The sequence below is a fragment of the Meleagris gallopavo genome, chromosome 8, assembly GCF_905368555.1.
Source record: "Meleagris gallopavo chromosome 8, MGAL_WU_HG_1.1, whole genome shotgun sequence".
NCBI classification, from domain to species: Eukaryota; Metazoa; Chordata; class Aves; order Galliformes; family Phasianidae; genus Meleagris; species Meleagris gallopavo.
The window spans coordinates 34580604-34601676 of NC_139411.1; the positions used below are offsets into that span (position 1 = coordinate 34580604).

The window sequence follows — 21073 nt, forward strand, 5'->3', positions numbered from 1 at the left end:
AGAGCAAGAGGTGCTGGGGAGATTTGTGGCCTGTTGGCTTTCGATCAAATGACAAATGAATTTAACAGCACTTAGAGACACAGTGAAAAGAATAGCACTTCTCCAACCCGTGCACAGCTGTTAGCCTCAAAATTATGTCACATTAGCACTTTTGAACCTGCGTTATTCCTTCTGTCTGCATAATTGAGATCTCTGCGTGTTTCTCCTGCGCGGCTTTAAGGAAAAGCATTCTGCGTGTGTTTCAGAAATTCTGTATGCTGTGCTACCTGATCATTTGCCCAGTTGGGCCCCATCCCCTCCCAATGAATCTGCGACCCACAGAACAGGACCAAGGAAGCTACGCTGCAGACAGCGCATTCTGTCCTCTCTCTGTGATGCTCTGCAGCACCCAGTGCTGTCAGTGAGCCAGGGACCTGTGTTTGCTGCTGCTTTAAATTCCGCTGCAGCCCCAGCCAGTGGCATGAAGTTGCTCTTCCTCCACATCCTTCTCTCTCTCCGACCAGCTGTGTCCCTCCACTTGGTCCAGGGCTGTGCTGTGGTTTGCTCTTGGTCAGCAGCTGAGGTTGGACCCATTTGGTGGGGAGATTGTAACTGAGAGAATTCTGTATATCATTGTAATGCATGAACCTTCATTTGTACACCAGCGGAAATGACACCAAAGAGGTTGCAAAGCTACTATGCAGTGCAGGAATGCAGCACAGCCATCCTTGTCCATGTGCTCTGAGCTGCTTGAACAAACCGGCTAAGAAGGGCCGCTAGAACTTCGTCTGCTGAATTCATCTTCCATTTCTAAAGTGAATAAAGGAATAAATGGTGTGGAACCAGACAGGGAACAGATCCAGTGGGAAGGGAATGAGAAATGGCAAGGTGAAAGGCAGTCAAGTCAGGGAGGCTATGTAGAAAAAGAAGGGGGGAAAGTGCCGTAAGGCAGCAGTGCCTGTGTCTCACCAACAAGGCACCACCTGATCAGCCAAGTTCTTGTCTCGCTGTAACACTGAGCAGCACATCCCAGTTATTAACAGTGAAGTTCAATTTCCACTTGAAAAACTTGTTCAGATGTCATGCTGAGGTGCAGCAGCCCAGGGCGTGCTCCAGCCCCTGCTGCCACTGCTGCTTCTGCAGGTCTCCGAATCAGTCTTTGTTTACGGGCTGGCTGATTTTGACGTTGTGGATTGTAGGAAGAAAAAGAATGCTTCATACTTCTCTGTGTTTCTCACTTTGGGTTAGAAGCATCTAGTGGTTGGCCAATAGCGTATGAATTTCAGGCAGTTTTGTAATTTGATTTCAGAATCACCCAACACTTCTCGTTTTAAAAGTTCTCTCCAGTTTCTGGTTCTGAGAATAAGCTCAGTAGAACTCAAGCACGAAGGTATCGTTGAATAGTGGATTGAGAGTATGTCATAGACTGCATAGTGGTAGCTGTACGTGTACTTTTCGGAAGCCAGATATTCTCACTTCGGTGGCTAAGCCTCTAAGCCTTGATCTTGAGCCATGTCACATTACTGATTTTGTCTAAAATCCCCCATTCATTTAAAGGGCAAATTTGCCCCAGAAATTGCTTTTTTTTAAGCAGTGTTTGTTAGCGGAACAGAGTACCGTGTGGGAGTTCTTGAGGCGTGCTGCTTGTTCCAAATGAGACAGCGTGGAACGCTCTGCTGTGCGAACGTGGTGCAGGAGATGCAGCCCAGCAGCACGCTCTCATCTCATCCCAGCGAGCTGTGACAGAAAGCATGCTGCTTGCTAGGCTGGGAAAAGTAAAGCCGGCAGCCTCCAATTACTTGGAACTCGACAGTTCCTTGAAGTGAATCAGGAAAAGCCTTACAATTTTGCTGGGTGCTGACTTAAATTTTTGCTACGTTGTTTCTTACTGTTATAGGAACCAAATATGGAAGTAGCAGAAGCAATAACGCCGCCAGCACAAACAAAGGCAAATGTTAGCACTCCGATTGCAAGGCACAGAGAAACAGATGGGGTTTGCAGGTTATTTTGCTTTTAAAATGAAAAGAAATAGAAAGCTCTTCATTGCAGTGTTAGATAAAAGCAAGCTTAGCTACAAGGAGAGAATCTGTCTCTTATCTCATTTCTCCCCAGTTCAAGGGTAGAGGGGATTTTACATTTCTTTACAGAAACAGATTTACATCACAGAATCTATGTGCTTCATCAAAGTCTTTGCTTAATGGAAACAATGCATGCAATCCTCTGCCTGGTCAGCAGGGTAAAAAAGCAGGTAAGAACTGAGGGGTTGTCCAACATGGAATGTTTTGGGGTGGTACTCCTGCTTGGCCAAAAATGGCTGAAGTAGTGGGAGGGAAGTAATAGAGTGATGTGTGAATAAATTCCATGAAGTCCACAGGTTATGGGACAGGACAACATGCTTGCATATTTCCATATCAACGGTTGACTGTCCCAGTTCCTGGAAAAAGCGAATCATTGTCTTAGAGAAGTCCCACAGGACGGTACTCAGTTGATGTAATGATGCTGCACAACCAGGGAATGAGGAAAGGGGCTTCTCTGGTAGACCACTGCCAAGTTCCAAGTTTTCATCGAGTTTGCAACTTCTTATCTGTGTCAACAAGTGAATTTAAACTGAGAGCCTAGCAGAGAGGGGAGGTTGGGAAGGGAAGATGGGTGACACATGGCCCTCATTTCACCATTGCTCATTTCACCATTTCTGATGCACGCAGGTGGCAAAGAACTCAGAGTAAATTGTTTATAACTGATGTGTAGATGCTTAGCTGAACCCAGATATTGGGATCACAGCCAGGAAAATGAAATGAGAATAAAGAAAGAGGGAAGCTGACCAGAAGGAGTTGGATAGAGAAAGCTAGAGGCTGACCTCCATAACAGGGAATGTGTGTGGTGGGAAGGAGTGCTATCCTGGTTTTTGAATTCTTAGAGATACACCTGACTGAAAAAGAAAGTAGAAAGGAAAAAAAAAAAAGGAATGTGTTTAATGAAAAAAAATAATAATCATATAATACCAGTATTTAAAAAATAGTTACAAAACGAGAGACTGTTTTATGTGCAGAAATGTTTTAGGACAGAGCACCACAAAGTGTTTAACAAAAGTCTTTTTCCTGTTTGAAAATATGGAGTGGTAGAAGATTCCATAGGGAAAAAATTTAAGAGCGTGAAAAAGTATTTACTCTTTTTCTTTCTCTTTGGACTTATGTAGATGAGTAAATGTAAGCAAGGATCTGTATCAGAAATGTTTTAATGGAGCCAGCACAGCACGCAGTACAGAGTAACACCCAGCTGAACAGACTGCTTTGCTTTTGTCAGAAAAAAACAGCATTTAGAAGAGTTACATCACCAAAACGAGGCAAGGGAGAGATTTCAGCATCAGAGGTTTATCAATTTAGCACAGTGTATGTAGGTAGTCAAGTTGGATTATGGTACGTATCTAACAAACTGAACTGTGTTACTGCTAGCCATGCTGCAGATGCCAAGGGGCATTTCCCTCAAATGCAGTCAGAAGTGTATGTCCCAGTGAAAAGGATGCTGGAAGGCACTGTTACCAGCAACCCTGTGGTCCTGTCTCTGGGACAGAGCTTTAATGGCATGCAGTTGGGTGCTCAGCGCTTCCTTCAGGATGTGCAATCTCTAAGAGTCATAGCAGGCTTTTGTCCTGAACTCAGATTCTCCTCTGATGAATTTTAAAGAGGCATCATTGCCACCAACTGCGTGCACAGAGCAGAGCTGCAGGAAGCGGGGCACAGCCAGCGTGGTGAGCGGGGCACAGAGCTGGCAGTGCTGGTGGTGGGCACAGGACGTGGAGCTGGCAGTGGGCACGGGGCACAGCGCCCTGCTGAGCACACAGCCACCTGCCCGGCTGGGCAGAGCTGAGGCCTCTCAGTCTGCCCAGTGCAGTGTCTTGAAAACTAATGGAAATGGGCTAGCATTGCCTACTGCCACACTTAGATACCATTGTCATGAATTATCTGAAGTTTTGTACAAGAAGATGCGTGTAATTATGATCTCCAGACAGCTAGTTTGAAATCGAGCCCAAAGAAGTGCCGGTCATTCCTAGCAGGGATGGTTGTTTCACAGACCCAGCAGATGCGCAGTGCAGGAAGCTCCTGTGCCCCGTCCCACCTGCTGCCTTCCCCTGCGCTGGGCGCAGCTCTCTGAGTGCCCCTGTTCACAGAGAGCCATTTGCACGTTAGTACTTAATGTTGCTTCTCATTAATGCTTCTTCATATCTGTCCTTTATTCAGCTAATGTGTGTCTCACTGCTGAGTAAAATTTCTACTCCTGGAAGCTTATCCACGTAAAAAGCATAGAAACTTTGAGACGCTGTTGATATTTCCATATAGTTCTTATTAACATGAGTAAAACTACAGTCGAAGGGATATTTTTTTCTCATAGAAACAACTGTCAGTTCACTTAAATGGGATTTTATCACTGTGCACCAGCGAATTTAGCTGTGTAATTGCCCTTCTTACTGCAGTGTGTGGGTGAGGGCCTCTGTGTGGCTCTGAGTGTCAGCTGCAACAGGTCTCCAAAGGCAGAGTTTAAAGAAGACAGCGATAACTGTCCTGCACATCTTTCATTGACTGAGAAAGGAGTATTTAACACCTGGGAGTTTTAATTCTCTTTTTTAACCCTAACCACATGTCCTGATGAATTTACTTAACAGCATTTTCCGGGGCGTATTTCCAATACCCCAGAAATCACATCCACCCTCCCAGGGGGAGGAGGAGCCCAGACAGACAGATGTTGCTGTTATTACAGAAGTGGCTCGTCTTTTACCTCAGTGTTTGTTTCAAATGCAGTTTGCATCCGGATAATAATTAAAAAAGCATTTGATTATCAAATTTAATAAGTACCAGGTTGATGTTACTTTTTGAGCAGCATTTCACTTTTGTAATAGATGATACATTTTCCTCTGTCTTTTCCATCTTGCCAGAGTGCCCAGAGTATTCTAGATGTTGTGGACTTGGTTCTCATGTGGTCAGGACTTAACTGGCTCAGGTCGGCCTTCAAACCACTCTTCTCTCTTGTTACTTTTTAGCAAGAAAGACGTTTTGAGCCACGTAGCTTACTAGAAATTGCGACTGTGACAATTGCTGAACTTCTTTGTTATACAGGAAAAATGTGTGTTCTGCTTTTTCTTTCTAGTAAGACTTCAGAGCAATGAGTTCTAGAAGAGCGTTCAAGGCATCAGGAGAAATAACACACATCTTTAGATTCAGTAGGCAAAGGCAGTCGTGAAGTTCGGGTCAGACTGTGCTTGGATGCCTCCTCTTCCGCTTCTGGTGGTTACAGGCGTGCAGTGCCAAGAGGTGGACCTGGGGCAGCAGGGCTGCGGGGTGGGACATCAGCTGCCGATCTCAGCACAGCCGACGGGGAGCAGCGCTGTGGTTCTCAGCTGCTCAGTGTTCCACACGCACACAGAGTAAAATGCAGCTGCCTCATAAGCGATGAATTACAGAGTAGCGTGCGTACATGCAGTGCATTTCATTGTGTTTTAATGTCTTTATCTCTTGGAAATGTAAACATACAGAAATACAGCCTTAAACATTTTCACCGCTGTGTGTGTGCAGCAGTAGCTGCTGAAGGCTGATACTGGAACGGGCTTCCAGTCTCTGAGGGCTGCAGAATTTGGACAGAATTGTAGATTGGTTGCTGTCAGTACTAAAACCTTTCCTTCCCGACTTTTCCTGATCGTACATATCGGTAATGTTCTAAGGCAGTTGTCAGAAGTGGGGTGGCTGTGTTTTACAGCTCCAGGCAGACCAATTATTGCCAAGGATTATTTCTGAAATGCTGTCAGAGCTCGGCCTGCGCGCGCTGTGCGTGCGAGAGCTGTGGGAGAGCCGGCGGTGCCTGCGAACCGGAGCTGAGTGCAGAGTCCTTCAGCTCTGAGTTGAGCTCAGCGACAAACTTCTCACCGAATTTTGTTCTAAAAAATAATAGTGATTTAAAAGAAAGAAAAGATCACTCGTGTAGAGGGGTTTTGATGTCTGATTTCCCCATATTCTAACTTTGCAAAAGAGCACCTTTGAAGGAACACCCAAAAAAGAAACTGCGTGTTTTCATCGCATTTTGGTTTTCTTTACCGGCAACAAAACGTCCCTTCATAAATAGCCCTGTCTCAAAAGGCGCATGTTCCCCCGAGTTTTCTGCTTGGGTGACTACGACTTTGTAGAAACTGAAAGGAGGAGGAAAAAAGGAATGCTCCGGCTTGTATAAGAAATGAACCTTTGCCCAATCACTTTTTGTCCGGGAATAAGGTAACTTTTTGTGCATGTGAAATTTGAAAGCAATAAGATATGTGGGTCCTTTCTCTTTATTGGTTCTCAAGAGTCGATCGCGTTTTTTTTTTTGTTTTGTTTTGTTTTTTTTTTTTTTCTTTTCGAGCAAGCCTGAAGTCGTGAGATAAAGCAGCTCAGAAAAAAAATGTTCTCAAGCAGATGCCTTTAAGAGACAGAAATCATGAATTTCTTGAATTGCAACCACTCCGGGGGTGGCTACAATGACTTTTTGACAGTGACAGTAACTCTGCCTTGTCTTTTCGAGCCCTTCTTTGGCCCATTCACTCTGGAAAGCTGCTTAAGGGCACTTAAGCGCATTAGCATTTGGATGCTCGGGGACCGTATTGACCCTCATTTGGAAAGTTTAAATGAGTGAAAGATGGAGCGATTTGTTAGGGCTTTAGAAACCAGCTTTAGAGAGCGGCGGGTTTTCCGCTTTGGTTTGTTCGGGTGCTTGTTCTAATCTGGTGCGCTGTTTAAAGGCGACCAGACTGATTTGTGACACATGAGCCCAAAGCGCTATTTTTTTAGTCTTGACCCGATTAGCTAATCTGTGCTCTGCATTTCAATGGCGGTATCGAAGGGCCTGCGCGTTGGGAATGGCTCGCTGCTGGATTACCTCATCGGGAGCCGCCTGCGGACGCAGATGGCAAAACATTAATTACGTGTAGAAACCGAGAGAGCGGGGCCGAAGGTAAAAACGGCGGCGATGCGAGGGAAGAGCGCGGCGGTGCATCGAGGAGCAGCGCGGGGAGCCGCATCGCAGCGGCGCGGTTGTTCGCAGCGCCGGCACCGTGCTCCCCTCCGGCACCGTGCTCCCCTCCGGCACCGTGCTCCTCACCGGCACCGTGCTCCTCACCGGCACCGTGCTCCCCTCCGGCACCGTGCTCCCCTCCGGCACCGTGCTCCCCTCCGGCACCGTGCTCCTCACCGGCACCGTGCTCCCCTCCGGCACCGTGCTCCCCTCCGGCACCGTGCTCCCCTCGGGCACCGTCCAGGAGCGCCGCGGGGCCGTGCTGCGCAGGGAAGGCTTTGCAGGCAGCCCAGGCCGCGCTCAGGGCCGCACGTGCCGCCCGCCACTGAAAGCTGCCGCTTGCCGTGCATCTGTCGGCTGCGTGGCACGTGGGCGCGGCGGATCTGGGGTGCCACGACTTGCAGGTGGATGTTCGAGTCCACAGACTGCCCGTCTGGGAGGGAAACAATCGTGAGCAGCCTGCTAGGCGGGACGCGCTGTGTTCGGTGAGGTGGGGTCAGCGCTGGCTCAGTTTGCGGAGCTGAATTAAAGAACAGACGTGTATTTCGTCCTTACCGAGTCACACCCAGGGTGCTGTCCTTTAAAAATGGAATCATTCCGCTTTTCCTTTTTGTACTGAGGAATCACGTAGGCCCCTTTATACGGGATCATTGTAATGCCTTTTTTTTTTTTTTTCAAATGGGAAGGTTTTCATACAGTTTCCACTCTTATCGCTGGAAACCTGAGCTGAGATCTGGATCGCTTGGAAGCATGTGGACTTCTTAAAAAATAGGTGCCTGACATCTCTGTCAAATAAATTTTTAATGGGGAACTGGGAAGTAAGCTGTTGTAAGCAAGATACGATGTCTGATGGATACTGTGCTTGGAATAATGAATCACAATGTATTTATATTTTTGTAAGAAAGAAGCGTGTGGTGGGATGTGAAATTTCCCATTAACAGAAATCATATTTTTTTATAAGTGAATATTATGTAGATTAAAAGTTTGTTCTCTGACCATTATTACAGAGAATGAAAGAGGCAGAGTAGGGAAGGCACCTGTTTCCTTGTTGGCTGAATTCTTGAGTGCACTCTTGCTAAGAACTTCTATCAAAATAATCCTTTATTCAGAAAGATCATCTTTACCAGTGTCCTTATCCTGTGCATAGATACTGTGAGCTGCTGGAGGCTAGACTATGGCAAGAGAAACTGGGCTGCTTCCCACGAGTAAGTGCCCACCTTGGCCATTTTCTGTCTGTCATTGAGTAATAATTAGATGTATACAACTCCCCTTTTGTCTTCTGCCTTGAGCTTCCCAGCAGCCCAGACAAATGGGTCAGAGAAGCACCTCACACCATCTGGTAGCGTTGCCCATGCTGGATAACTTCATGTAATGAAGCCTGCATAACCACAGTTATGATATAGTCTCTCTCTGCATTTTAAAGCACTTAACAGCATTATAAAAATATGGGTTCTGTGAATCTAAAGTGTGTTTTTAAGTTAAATACACGCCTGACTACTTTGCTGAGGTTCCAGGCTTTCTCCTGTCACAACAGAGCAGAGCACAGCCCACAGGCAGCCAGCCCTCCGGCTCCCCTTTCCTTGCCATTACAGCTGGGCCACAGCTTGGCCAGTCGCACGGGAGCCAGGGCCTGACGGCTCTGAGATTCGTACCTTCAGTCCGAGGAGGTGTTAACAGAGAGTACGTGTTAGACACAGTCCTCACAGTACCTAGAGCGGTGATGTTGTCTCTTATTTAAAACAATGGTGCATGTGCAATTTGCTATCCAGAATGAACTTTGAAAGTTACTGTCAGATTGTTAAATGTTCCTGGGGTCTTTAAATTATTCTTGGGGCATTCATTCACAATGCAGACGTTTTGGCCAATGAGTTAAGCTGTAATGCCCAGGTACTCATCAACTTTTAAAAATATGGTACATAAACAAATAGTACTGTAGAGTCATTGGCTGTAGGAAAAGGCTTTTGAGAATGTTGACAAGTCATGTGTGATGCAGTGTCAGACCTGTGACAGAAGCTGTGTGCGCAGCAGTAAGCCAGAGTGTTTTATTTCATTGATACTGTCGTATGTCGTCTGCCTCTCTCCAAACAGTAAATCAGTTTCTTGTTTTAAACCCATCATAAATGAAAATCAGTTAAATTAGCAGTGCCTCGTCTTTTGACCTACGGCAGATCATACTTTTGGATGGGCATTGGGGCTGCGCTTGAAGATACATAGATTGATCAAGTTCAGCAAGGCATGGCCTTACCTTTCGTTTAAATGAGCTCCCCTTTCTCCCTTTGTGTTTCTTACTAGACGCTATGTGCGAAGGCTACAATGCAGACTGTCCGGGCAGCTGACACAAATGAAGTAGTCAAGCTAATATTTCGTGAATCCGATAATGACCGAAAGGTAAACAACATAATGCCCTCTGTACCTCCCGGGTAAATAGAAACGCTGTTGAATGTTCACTTTCTTTTCTGCAGAGCATGAATATAGTTGTTTCAAACTGTTAATTTAAAGGGAGGGGAGGGATACGTATTGTCACACCTAATGCTCAGTTAATTGGATTTTTCTAACTGATTGCCAGTCAACTAAATGGGCAAGCTGACAAGCAGCTCTAGGCACTCGGAGGCGCTGTATTAAGGGCTGCATGTATCCAAAAGGGTCCCTGAGTTTTTCTGACCTTTCTCCTCTATTTTTTTTAGGTTATGCTACAATTAGAAAAGAAGCTGTTTGACTATTTTAATCAAGATGTTTTTAGAGATAACAATGGCACTGCGGTAAGTTCATTGCTGTTGAAGGAATAAGTTGGAAACTCACATAAAAATTGCGTTTCTATCAACCCTTACCAGCCCTTACCCTTATTACTCCTCCTGTCTACAGAATGAGGAGAGATAATTCATCCAGCTTGGTCACTGCTCCAACAGTACAGCTTCTTAACTTTGGTATCTATTTGTTTACCTTCTTTTTCATAGAAAAAAACATTTCAGTGAAGTATACATGCTGGTTCCCATGTCGTCTCTATCTTCTATTTCGTATTTCTTCAGATATACTGTTTCTTTACTGGTTCTTCATTGTGCACTTCCTGAAGACTTATGAAAAGCCTTTAATGCAAAGCTGCACTGGAAATACCTATGTCTTCTGAGTATATGGAATGAGTATATGAAGGAGAAATGGAATAGAAGGCTCAAACCCTGCAGCAGACCTGCACTATTGAGGCAGTTATATGGGTCTTAATGAGGGAAAGCAGACAGGGAGCACTAACCTTTTGATTTGTAATGAGGACTACATTCTTTCTGTAGAGAATGTTTTTTTATAATCTTTGAGGTTATTTTACTTTAAAACGTAGCCACTTCACTTTGGAAAATCTCTATATGGCTGCTTGTAGCATTCTCAATTTCATCAAAGGTTCCTAGGGGTTATGTATGTAAAGGAAAAACACAAAACATCCAAAATGAAAAAACAGAACGTTAAGCACAGACAGCGTGCTGATCAGGAATGTACATGCTGCACGTGGGAGCCTTGTTGTGGATTTTGTTGGCCTGACGCTCTGCTTGTGCAAACTGTCTCACCTTCACTGATTCAAGAATTAAGCTCCTTTTTTCATATCTAGGTCTGCCTGTGTATGCAGAAAGTAATGGCATTCACATGTTGAATATTCTGAGCTACACCAGGAGGGCAGGCAATACCAAACAAGCAAAACCTTCAGAAAATTTGGTGTTTTGTGGAGAGTGTGTGTGTCAAAGCAGTTTGTGCTGGCTGACAAGTTAGCCAAGCTTCCCAATCCTTCCCCAGGGTGCCTAAATTTTATCTTCCTTCCACACACCAAAATTAAAGAAGACACAAGATTAGGCTTTTGTGTCTCAGCTCCATGGAGGGTTCCCCACCTATGGCGTTTGCCAGCCGGTACCAGTTCACAGTGAGCACGCAGACACGGTGTGTTGCTGTGTTTTGGGTAGGGAAGGGATATACGCAGCACCCTTGACTCTCCCATCTCTCTCTTCTTCTACCTGCAACGTGTCTTTTTGCTGCTCATAGAGAAGCAGGTTGTTTGGAGGGCTGTCTGCAGAGATACAGGGCAAGGAAGACGGCTGGAGCCCTTTTACTCACCCTCTCTGATTGAAAGTTGATTACACCTAGATGGTTAATTCCGTATGAAAATCCAGGATCTCACTCATTTCTTGGAGTCAGGGCACTTGGATGAGACTGACTTGTTAAGAAAATGATGTTTCTTATTTGAGCACCTGTTGGCGTCCATCCTTCTTATTGGGACCGCTGTCCCCACTTAAAGCCCATCTTTCAGCTAATCACCACAGAAGATATCTGTGTAGGCAGGATATCTTAAAAACACAGTTACATTTGGAAAATTTTGTTGGTTTCTTTCTCTCTCTTTTTTTTTCTTGTAGTTTTAAAAGGTGAAAACATCATTGGGAAATACGTAACAATTGGGTTTTTTGGCGACAAAGTAGCTTTTAATACAAAGTAACACTAATCCCAATTTCTGTCTCCATAGATAAATACATATTTTTCTCTATATTTTTTACTATTATTATCTTTTAGCTTTCTTTAAACAATTCAAAATGTTTGTAATTTTGATTTTTTTTTTTACTCAGTACATTCTTGAAGCTGAACAAAACTGTTCGTGTTGCTGCTCAGTGGCATTTCAGATGATTGCTGGTTGGCTTTACATACGTGAACGCAGTGTGGAAGGGCATAAGCAGAATCCCACTTAAGCACATTCCCTTTCTAAATCAGCAGTCATTTCATTTGTGCATCAAGAAGGGGGAAATCTTCCAGATCAAACATGGAAGGAAAAGATAAACGATATAATGAGCCATTGGAGATAATCTAATCTTCATGGTCTAGTTAAACACACAGCACCATGATCACTAAAAACAAACTACCTATCTAAAAGGATAAATGTCTCTGTGCCGAATTCAACCCAAAAAATCCATCGCATCCTTCATCAACCGCCGGTCTTGTACCAGCCTGACAGAAATTTAATTCAAGCTGGCTCCTGAAAATAATTATTGTATTTTAAGAGTAGTAATCATTGGTCGGGACATGATTGAATGTGTCCATGCCTATTGACTTTTTCTATGATTTATAGCTTTGTTTAGTCGATATTCCCATCGAAATTGTATAATTAATTATAAGTGGGGCTGTCAGGTCTGCAGGATGGAGTGCCCTGATGAGTATTTGGGAAGATTAAATTTTCCTTAGCTGTACCAATGCAAGGCTTGGGAATTTTCACAGCACTATGGCTGTTGGATAAAGATGTTTTCTGTGTGTTTAGCAACTGCTTTAGCTCAAAATCCATTGATTTTTCTGATTTTTTTTTTTTTTCTATCAGTGTGGTGTCTCTTCAGTAACAGTGGAATGTTTAGAGATGTGACGAGCTGACAAATATTTATTATCAACAGGCTACTTTATCATTGTCCATACACAGTTGTTCCTTCTTTTTTACATTGTAATCGACAAAAAGAATCTTAAGTTGTGTTTATGAAAATGAATATTTTTATGAAAAATCTGGTATAGATACAAATTATCCGTTCAACAGAAATTCCGTTTGAAACTCATGCAGTCCTCTGTGAAGTCTAATTTTTCCAGACATATCTGTAGCTTATTCCAAAGTTATCTTAGCGATTATCTGTATTTATTACCTCAAAGCACAGTGACCATTCTGTATCATTTTATTTCAGAAAAGAACACCCATGAATTGTGGGCAAAGAAATTAGTCTTACCTGACCTGGGCTGATTGCTTATACCTTTCAAGAGGCAGCAGATCCCAGCTGGGAGCAGTGCCCATATCCATGCCACAGCTTTTCTGTGCTCCCATTCCTCACCCCCGAGGAGCACGAGGAGCTCCCACACATGGGAGGACATGGGGAATGCCTAAATTTTCTGAGTGCTTCTGCAGGGCTTTTCACTATCTCTGGCCTTGTGCTAACCCACCAGAATGTCACTCACTTAAAACTTGAGTGTAGTTTTGATTTGTCAGCTCTTAAGTGAATGAAGTTATCATACTGATGGTTCCAGGAAAGTAGCAACATGCAGGGAATTCTCAAATAAATCTACACTATTATCATGGTTTTTTTTTTTTTTTCAAATTCCTTAATTATTGATTATAAATCAAGCTATAGCTATTTCTGTTTTCTTTTGTTTTCAAAAAATCTTGTACTTGGGCATTACCTATTAATTTCAAAATATTCTAAAGAAAATCAAGACAGGAATAATCATTGAATGAAAAAAATGATAATGGTGTTACTGTTATTACAAAAGAACCGTGAGTTCTTTTACAGGTTAGGGGATGACCCACTGGAGAAGAGCTTTGTGGAGAAGGCCCTGGGTGTTTTGGTGGACAGCAGGTTGGCATGAGCCAGCACTGTGCCCTTGTGGCCAAGAAGGCCAATGGGATCCTGGGGTGGGCTACAAGGAGAGTTGCCGGCAGGTTAAGAGAAGTGATCCTTCTCTACTCTGCCCTGGTGAGGCCACATTTAGAATGCTGTGTCCAGTTCTGAGCTCCCCAGTTCAAAAAAGACAGGGATCTCCTAGAAGCGGTCCAGCGGAGGAGCCACAAAGATGGTGAAGGGCCTGGAGCATCTCCTGCATTTGGAAAGTCTGAGTAACCTTGGTCTGTTCAGCCTGGGGATAAGAAGACTGAGGGGCAATCTGAAAAATGTTCATAAATATCTAAAGATGGGAGGCAATTGGACGGGGCTGGGCTCTTATCGGTGGTGTGCAGCGATAGGACAAGGAGCAGTGGCCTAAAACTTGAACATAGGAAGTTCAGTACAGACATGGAAGAACTTCTTTATGGGAAGGTTGCCCAGAGAGCTTGTAGAGTTTCTTTCTATGGAGATATTCAGGACCCGGCTCAGTGCCTGCCTGTGTGACCTGTTGTGGTGTATCTGCTCTAGCAGGGAGTTGTACTCAGTGATTTCTTGAGGTCCCTTCCATCCACTGCAATTCTGTGATTCTGTGAGTTAAATGCTGTGTCTTCAGTATTCAGTTAAATAAATACTGGATAAGAACTTAAAACCTCTTAATGGCTGCAGGAGAATGATTAAATAATTAGGAATCATTTTATAATCTTTAATCACGATCAGAAATGAGAAATGGGTCATACGTTCATATATTTCATATTAAACATATTAAAGAATCAGTCTAGATGGAAACTAACATATTTTCCTTGAGATTTTGATCATTACTTTGCAGTGAAAGTGATCAATTAATTTATTTTCTTAAGAGTTAGACCAGATGTTATTTCCACTAAAGTCACAATCTGCTTTGTCTGTTGATGTTCATGGAACCTGGTGATTAATTACGTAGCTGTGCTTACACTGATATTCCCTGCTTCCTTCTTGCTTCTGGGCAGGTGGCCTGTTCTCTGCTGATGGCTTCAGCTCTGACCGGGATGCCTGCCTTAGCAGTCCTTTGTGCCAGCTGCTTCCCTGCCTCTGCTACCTGGAGGTGCAAGAAGTTAGTCTGAAGCTGCCCATGGTTCAGTATCTCCTGAGTAGTTAGATAGTTCAAGGGACACTGTTGTTCTTATCAACATTAATTCCATAACAGATTAGAATCATAGAATCATAGATTCAAGATAATTGTGCAGGAAAGCACGGTGATCTCCAGACTACATATTTGGAAGTGGTTTCACTTCTTACCTTATTTGTTGTTATGATGAAAAAAAAAAAAAGCAAAGGGTTTCATGTTGTTATTGTTGGACAGATATCCTTCAGTGATCCTGAAGAGTAAATTTCTGTTATGAGTACCATCTTTATTCAATGTCTGTGTTCTGAACAGCATAATCAGTCTTTGAGGGTAGATCCCTTTTATTCTGTGTGTCTATTTGGTTTTGACTATATGATACAATATAGGAAGAAAATTGCAACGTGCTCTAAAAATGGATTGAGTTATAAAGGTCTTGTTCTCCCTATGCCAAGTAATGATTTAAAGTGATCTGTTATTATGCTAATTAGCTTAGGGGTGTTTTTGCAAACGTTTGAGGCAAACATACTTTTAGATGATGAGTATTTCTTTGTGTTTTTTATTTTAATGTTCTTGAGAGATCTGAAAGGATATAGGCATTGAGAAGAAAAGGTTAGTCCATGAGGGAGCTTTATTAAGCTTTTTGTGAGAATATGTGTGCTCGTGAAGGTTAAGGATCTGGCATCACTGAAAATGTATTAATCAGCAGACAAGATATAGCACAATGCACTCTTCCCAATGGCCTTGGCTCTGACCCTTTTAAAGATAATGGGAATACTGTCCACTAAGAACTAGATTAGGACGATCAAGTGCATTTCATCAGGGTTTGACTTGAACCATGATCCCAGAGGTGAAAAGGCAGAGGTTTATCCACTGAGCCAACCAGCCCCTGTCCAGATAAAATCCTGAATATGATGTATAAGGGCAAATTAGGATAAAGGAAGGAAATTGATTGCTTAGGATCATTGTTCCCTAGGTCTGATCATAAAGAAATCCTATGCATCCTGAAACTGTCTCTTTTAGTTAAGTCATCTGAGATGCCTGATTTTCATAAAAATAATGCTCTCCTTTATTCAAAAAACATGCTTGTAATGGCATTTGCTCAAGGTAGTGCTTAGTTGACGCACAGATTGGATACACTGCAGAGACGGAATAGCATCTATAAATTCTTCTCACTAACAAACATACATGTAAATGCAGACTACACGCGTGAGTCAGACTGGATGTGCTAGGTTGACTGGCTGGGGGGAACCCACCACCTACCGTGATCATGACCAGTGTCTCCACTCAGACAGAGCTTCTAAAGGAAGAAGCACCTGTGCAGGCTGTTGTCTGTGGGAAGTGTTTGGACCTTTCTTCTGGAGCAGAGGTGAGTGGCAAACTCACCTGTGTTAGATGTGCTCAGGTGGAGGACCTCCTACAACAGTTGACTGACCTGCAGAAGACAGTCAAAAAGCTGTGTGCTATCAGGAAAGCAGAGATAGGGTCAGCCAGACTTACTTGCAGCCTGCATTGAATCCACAGTCCGGGGCCAAACATCCCCAAACTCCCCCAGTGGCATATCCAGTTGGAGGGGAAAGAAACAGTGGTGGGAAATGGCAAATTGCCAGAAGAGGAAAAAGTCTGTCTGAAAGCCTGAGGTGACTCTGCCTGGTTCTCCAGGCTGAGAAGGAAGAAGAAACAATAGCGACTAAATAATCTGAACTGAGCAAAGCAGGCAGACCTGCTCCTCATTGCATAACAACTGCTGCAACTTAGAATAAGTGATAGGTGATAGTGGTGATTCCCTCCAGAGGGGTGCAGAGGCACCCATTTGTCACCCTGGACTGCTGTCTAGAGAAGTCTGCTGCTTGTCAGGGGCCTGCATCAAGGACATGACAGAAGCTGCCAGACCTTGCATGTTCCACAGACTACTATCCCACTGCTGTTGTTTCACGTAGGCACCAGTGGCACAGCTGTCAGAAACCTGAAGAATATCAAGAGGAACTACAAGGAGCTGGGAGCAGCAGTGAAGAACATGGGAGCACAGGTAGTCTTCTCATCAAGCCTCCACATTAGAGGAGTGGGGAGTGGAAGGACTGACAGAATTAAGAAAAGCAAGAAATGGCTGAAGGAGTGGTGTTGTGAGCAGAGCTTTGGCTACTTATGTCATGGAACTAATTTTGAGAATTCTGCTCTTCTCAGGGTAGGATGGGGTTCATCTGTCAGACTAGCGGAAGACCATCTTTGGCAGCAAGCTTTCCAATTTAATCAGGAGGGCTTTAAACTAGAGTTGCTGGAGAAGGGGATCCTCAACCATTACACTTTGAGGCCGATAGTGGTAATAGATGCCCTGTGCCTGAAACAGGATCATAGGCCAGTGAGGCAGTACAGGATAAGGGGAAAACTTTAATTGGTAAATCAGCCTCAGTGGGAGCCTAACTCAAGTGCACGGAGCATGGAAAACAAACAGGAGGAGCTCTTTACCAAGTTCTTTACCAAGAGAGTGGTGAGGTGCTGGAACAGCCTGCCCAGAGAGGTTGTGAATGTCCCATCCATCCCTGGAGATGTTCAAGGCCAGGTTGGATGGGGCCCTGGGCAGCCTGGGCTGGTATTAGATATGGAGGATGGCAGCCCTACCTGCAGCACGGGGTTGGAAGTTGGTGATCCTTGAGGTCCCTTCCAACCCAAGCCATTCTGTGATTCTTTGAGTTGCGGGCTTGTGTATATCTATGGGGCTGTGATGTCATTGGCATCACTGAGACATGGTGGGATGATTCTTGTGACTGGAATGTAGGAATAGATGGGGATAAACTCTTTAGGAAAGACAGGCAGAGGATGAAGGGAGAGAGTGTTTCCTCTACATCAGAGACCGCCTGGAGTCCATGGAGCTCCACCTGGGGATAGACGAGTTGCTGACAGCTTATGGGTTAAGGTTAAAGGGAAGGCAGGGGAAGATGACACTGTAGTGGGGATCTGCTATAGGCTGCCTGATCAAGAGGACCAAGTGGATGAGACCCTTTATAAACAGATAGGAGCAGCTTCACAGTTACCAAACATGGTCCTCATGGGGGACTTCAACCACCCCAGCACCTGTTGGAGAGACAACACAGCAGTGCACCAGAAGTCGGAGAGGTTCCTGGAATGTGTTGGTGATAACTTCCTCTTCCAAGTAGTAATGAAACTCATGAGGAAAGGTGCTGTGCTGGACCTTGTCCTCACCAGTGAGGAGGGCCTGGTGAGTAACGTGAAGCTCAAGGGCAGCCTTGGCTGCAGTGACCACAGAATGGTGGCGTTCAAAATCCTTAGGGTATCAGAGAGGGTGTGCAGCAGGCTTGCTACTCTGGATTTCAGGAGAGCAGACTTTGAGCTCTTGAGGGAGCTGCTTGGCAGGGTGACATGGGAGAAAGCCCTGGGGGAAAGAGGGGCTGAAGAAAGCTGGTTGGTATTCAAGAATCATCTCCTTCAAGCCCAGAAGCAGTACGTCCTGGGGAAAAAGAAGGCAGGCAGGAGTGCCAGGAGTCCTCCGTGGATCAGCAAGGAGCTCCTGGACTTAAGCTTGAAAAGAGAGTCTGTAGGGAGTGGAAGCAGGAACAGGTTACCTGGGAGGATTGTAAAGATTGGGTTAGAAAAGCTAAAACCCAGACAGAATTAAATCTAGACAGGGACATAAAGGGGAATGAGAAGAAATTCTATTGGTATATCAGTGATAAAAAGTTTAGGGAGGATGTGGGCCCTCTCCAGAAGGAAGCTGGAGACCTGGTCATGAGGGATACAGAGAAAGCTGAGGTGCTCAGTTACATCTTTGCCTTGGTCTTCACTGTTAGAAGTTCTAGCCACACCACCCAATTTGCAGAAAGCAATGGTAAGAACTTGGAGAAAGTAGATCTGCCTGCTATAAATTAAGATCAGCTTTGAGACCACCTAAAGAACCTGACAGTACATAAGTCATAGAATCATAGAATGATTTGGGTTGGAAGGGACCCAGATGATCACCGAGTTCCAACTCCCTGCCACAGGCAGGGACACCAATCTCCGCTGAATTCTGCGGGACCAATCCATGGGTTCTGAGGGAATTGGCAGATGAAGTTGCCAAGCCACTATTCATCATATTTGGAATGTTATGGCAGTCTGGTGGAGTTCCCACTGTTTGGAAATGGGAAAATAACCCCATTTTCAAGAAGGGGAAAAAAAGATCCAGGGAGCCACAAGCCAGTCAGTCTCACTTCTCTGCCAGGCAAGATCATGGAGCAGATCCTCCTGAAGGCCCTACTAAAGCACATGGAAAATAAAGACTGGGTGATTGATGGTAACCAACGTGGCTTCACCAAGGGCAAGTCATGCCTGACATGATGGAGTCGTGGCCTTTTATGATGGAGTTACAGTGTCTGCAGTCAGCGAGCGACCACATAGAGCTTCATATGCCAGGGCTCTTCCTCAGCGCTGCAAAGGAGGCTCAGTGAGCAGTGTGTACAACGCAGAGCGGGTGGGACAGGAGCCCCCGGGCTGTGGATGGCAATGCTGTCAACAGTAGAAGGCTCACAGGGTGAATGCTGCACAGTGAGTTTGCAGCCAACCGTATAAAAGTGCTGCAGCTTCTGAACCAGGTGGTTACTTCTTTGCATGCACATAGCTGCAGTTTCCTCATTGAGAACCAATTGCCTGAAGAACATACTTCTGAATTAGTTTTGTTAAAACAACAAAAATATCCCCCGGTAAGACTTGGCCTCAGCTGCTTGTCTCTGGTGGCAGTGGCAGGAGACTGCCCTTGGAGTTGGTTGTTTCAACCTGAAGCCAGAGTGGTTAGACCCAGGATCTCCACACAGGTCGTTAGGAGAATGGAAGTGTATCACTGGGGAGCTGAAGGTGCACATCATCAGAAAAGCTTGATGGCACTGTCCAGATTGGTGTCAATGCGTGTGTCGGTCACAGGACCAGCGGGTCACTAAATGTCCTGCAGAGAGAGAAGTACTGCATGGCACGGAGTAATGGGACTGCTTGTTCCAGAGCCTTTTCCACTCGCTGCAGCCCCATGTCCCAGGCACATCCCCTGCAGAGTGCAGTGCCCTGCCCAGCACTGAGCACCATGTGGAGAAGGTACTGCTGGGCCATGCAGCTCCCCGGCAGGATGGGGCCAGTGCACAGCAGTGTGACAGCAGCCATCCCTGCCAGGCCCTGTGGGACCCTGATTTTAAGAGCAGCTTAAAGTCAGACCAGAGCAGAGTTGTATGTAACGTTGTCTTAGATAGGTGGGAGGGATCCGTATTTCCCAGATCCTTGTTTGTAAATCAGTCTATTGCTGAATCAGGCTCTAAATATTTTTCTCAACTGGAAAGCCAAATTAAATTACTGCATTTCCAGAGTCTTTCAGAAGAAGAGGGCTGTGTACAAGACTGGTGAAGGAGTTTACAGTGACCGGTGCCCATATATTTTAATTCTCTGAGGCCATTTCTGTATGCTCATCTCCTTTCCTTGGTCTGAAACTTCATTTTCCTTTCACAGCTGTGAATTCTCTGGTGAGCCCTGCAGATGGGTTTGATAAATGCTGCTAATATCACCTTCTGATCTAACAACGCTCTGACTTTGGTCTGTAGGTCTTGATGAGTAATTGCTATTGTTCTACTCCAATGACTGAATTAAGATGCCCTGCCTTAAAGGGTTCATACTTGTGTGGTTTTAGCCAAGGTGGCCCATTGCAGTACACCGATGGACATTGACCTTTCCTGAGTGCTGTGTTGTTTTAAACTGAAGCAAGCAAAATTACTTTGATTTCTACACCGGCTAAAGTCCGCTATAATCCTTTGGTTATTGTAGAGCAGAATAATATCCAAATTTAGTGTTGCAGATAAACGTTATCTTCAGCTAAAACTCACGCTGCTTCCCACACACAGCGCCAACAATTACAGGGACCGTGGGCTCCAGGGAGTAAGTGAATGTTCCATGATAGTGCTTGTTGACAAGAAGGGAGAGAAAGAACAAAACTCTTCAGCAGTCTTTACAAGCAGATAGAAAAACAGCACAGTGTTAGACGCTGCAGCTGATACAGGCAACAGCTGTAAGGGTTGCTAATTCTCCTCTAACAAAATAGCAAATACTCTTTAGTGCAATTGCAGTCATTCTGTAATTCTTTGCAAAGAACTTCACTGATAGCAAGTCATTTCCTATTTGAGTCAGCAGGAGCTTGTGTATAGAAGCTGTCTGAAGGATTTGGCTTATGAAGCATACAGAACAGAAGTATATAACTTCAAACTGCAAAATCCCATCAATAAATTTAATCTGTTTTTTAAATAATATTCTGCCCTGCAATTTTTTTCTCAGTTGCAGACCAATGGATGTGTTCTGTGTGCATTCATAATCCCACTGCATGGCTGTATTCACCCAGGTATACAGTCTCTGTCTGACAGGGTACAAGCTGTCTATAGTCGCATTACTTACATGTATGTAAGTAAGGATGGCATTCTCCTTTGGAAAAATTGCAGAGGATAGTCACTGCACATTGTAGACCAAGTATATTTGCATGTATATGTAGCAGAAATGCAAAGTCACGGCCTGAAGCAGTGATGGAGCACCTGGTGGGAGGCAGGGCCAGCCCAGGGGAGCTCAGCTGCATGCA

At 44.6% G+C, this 21073-nt stretch overlaps 1 protein-coding gene across 4 annotated transcripts in view; it reads left to right on the plus strand.

Annotated features, from left to right (window-relative positions):
- Positions 1-21073, plus strand: part of INPP5A (inositol polyphosphate-5-phosphatase A) — a 252334-nt gene that overhangs the window by 204032 nt on the left and 27229 nt on the right. For all 4 annotated transcript variants that reach the window (XM_085229728.1, XM_085229729.1, XM_085229726.1 and 1 more), the window contains exons 10-11: positions 9304-9399; positions 9696-9770. In XM_085229728.1, the coding sequence (XP_085085854.1) occupies positions 9304-9399; positions 9696-9770 (171 nt within the window). The remainder of the gene's footprint in view (positions 1-9303; positions 9400-9695; positions 9771-21073) is intronic.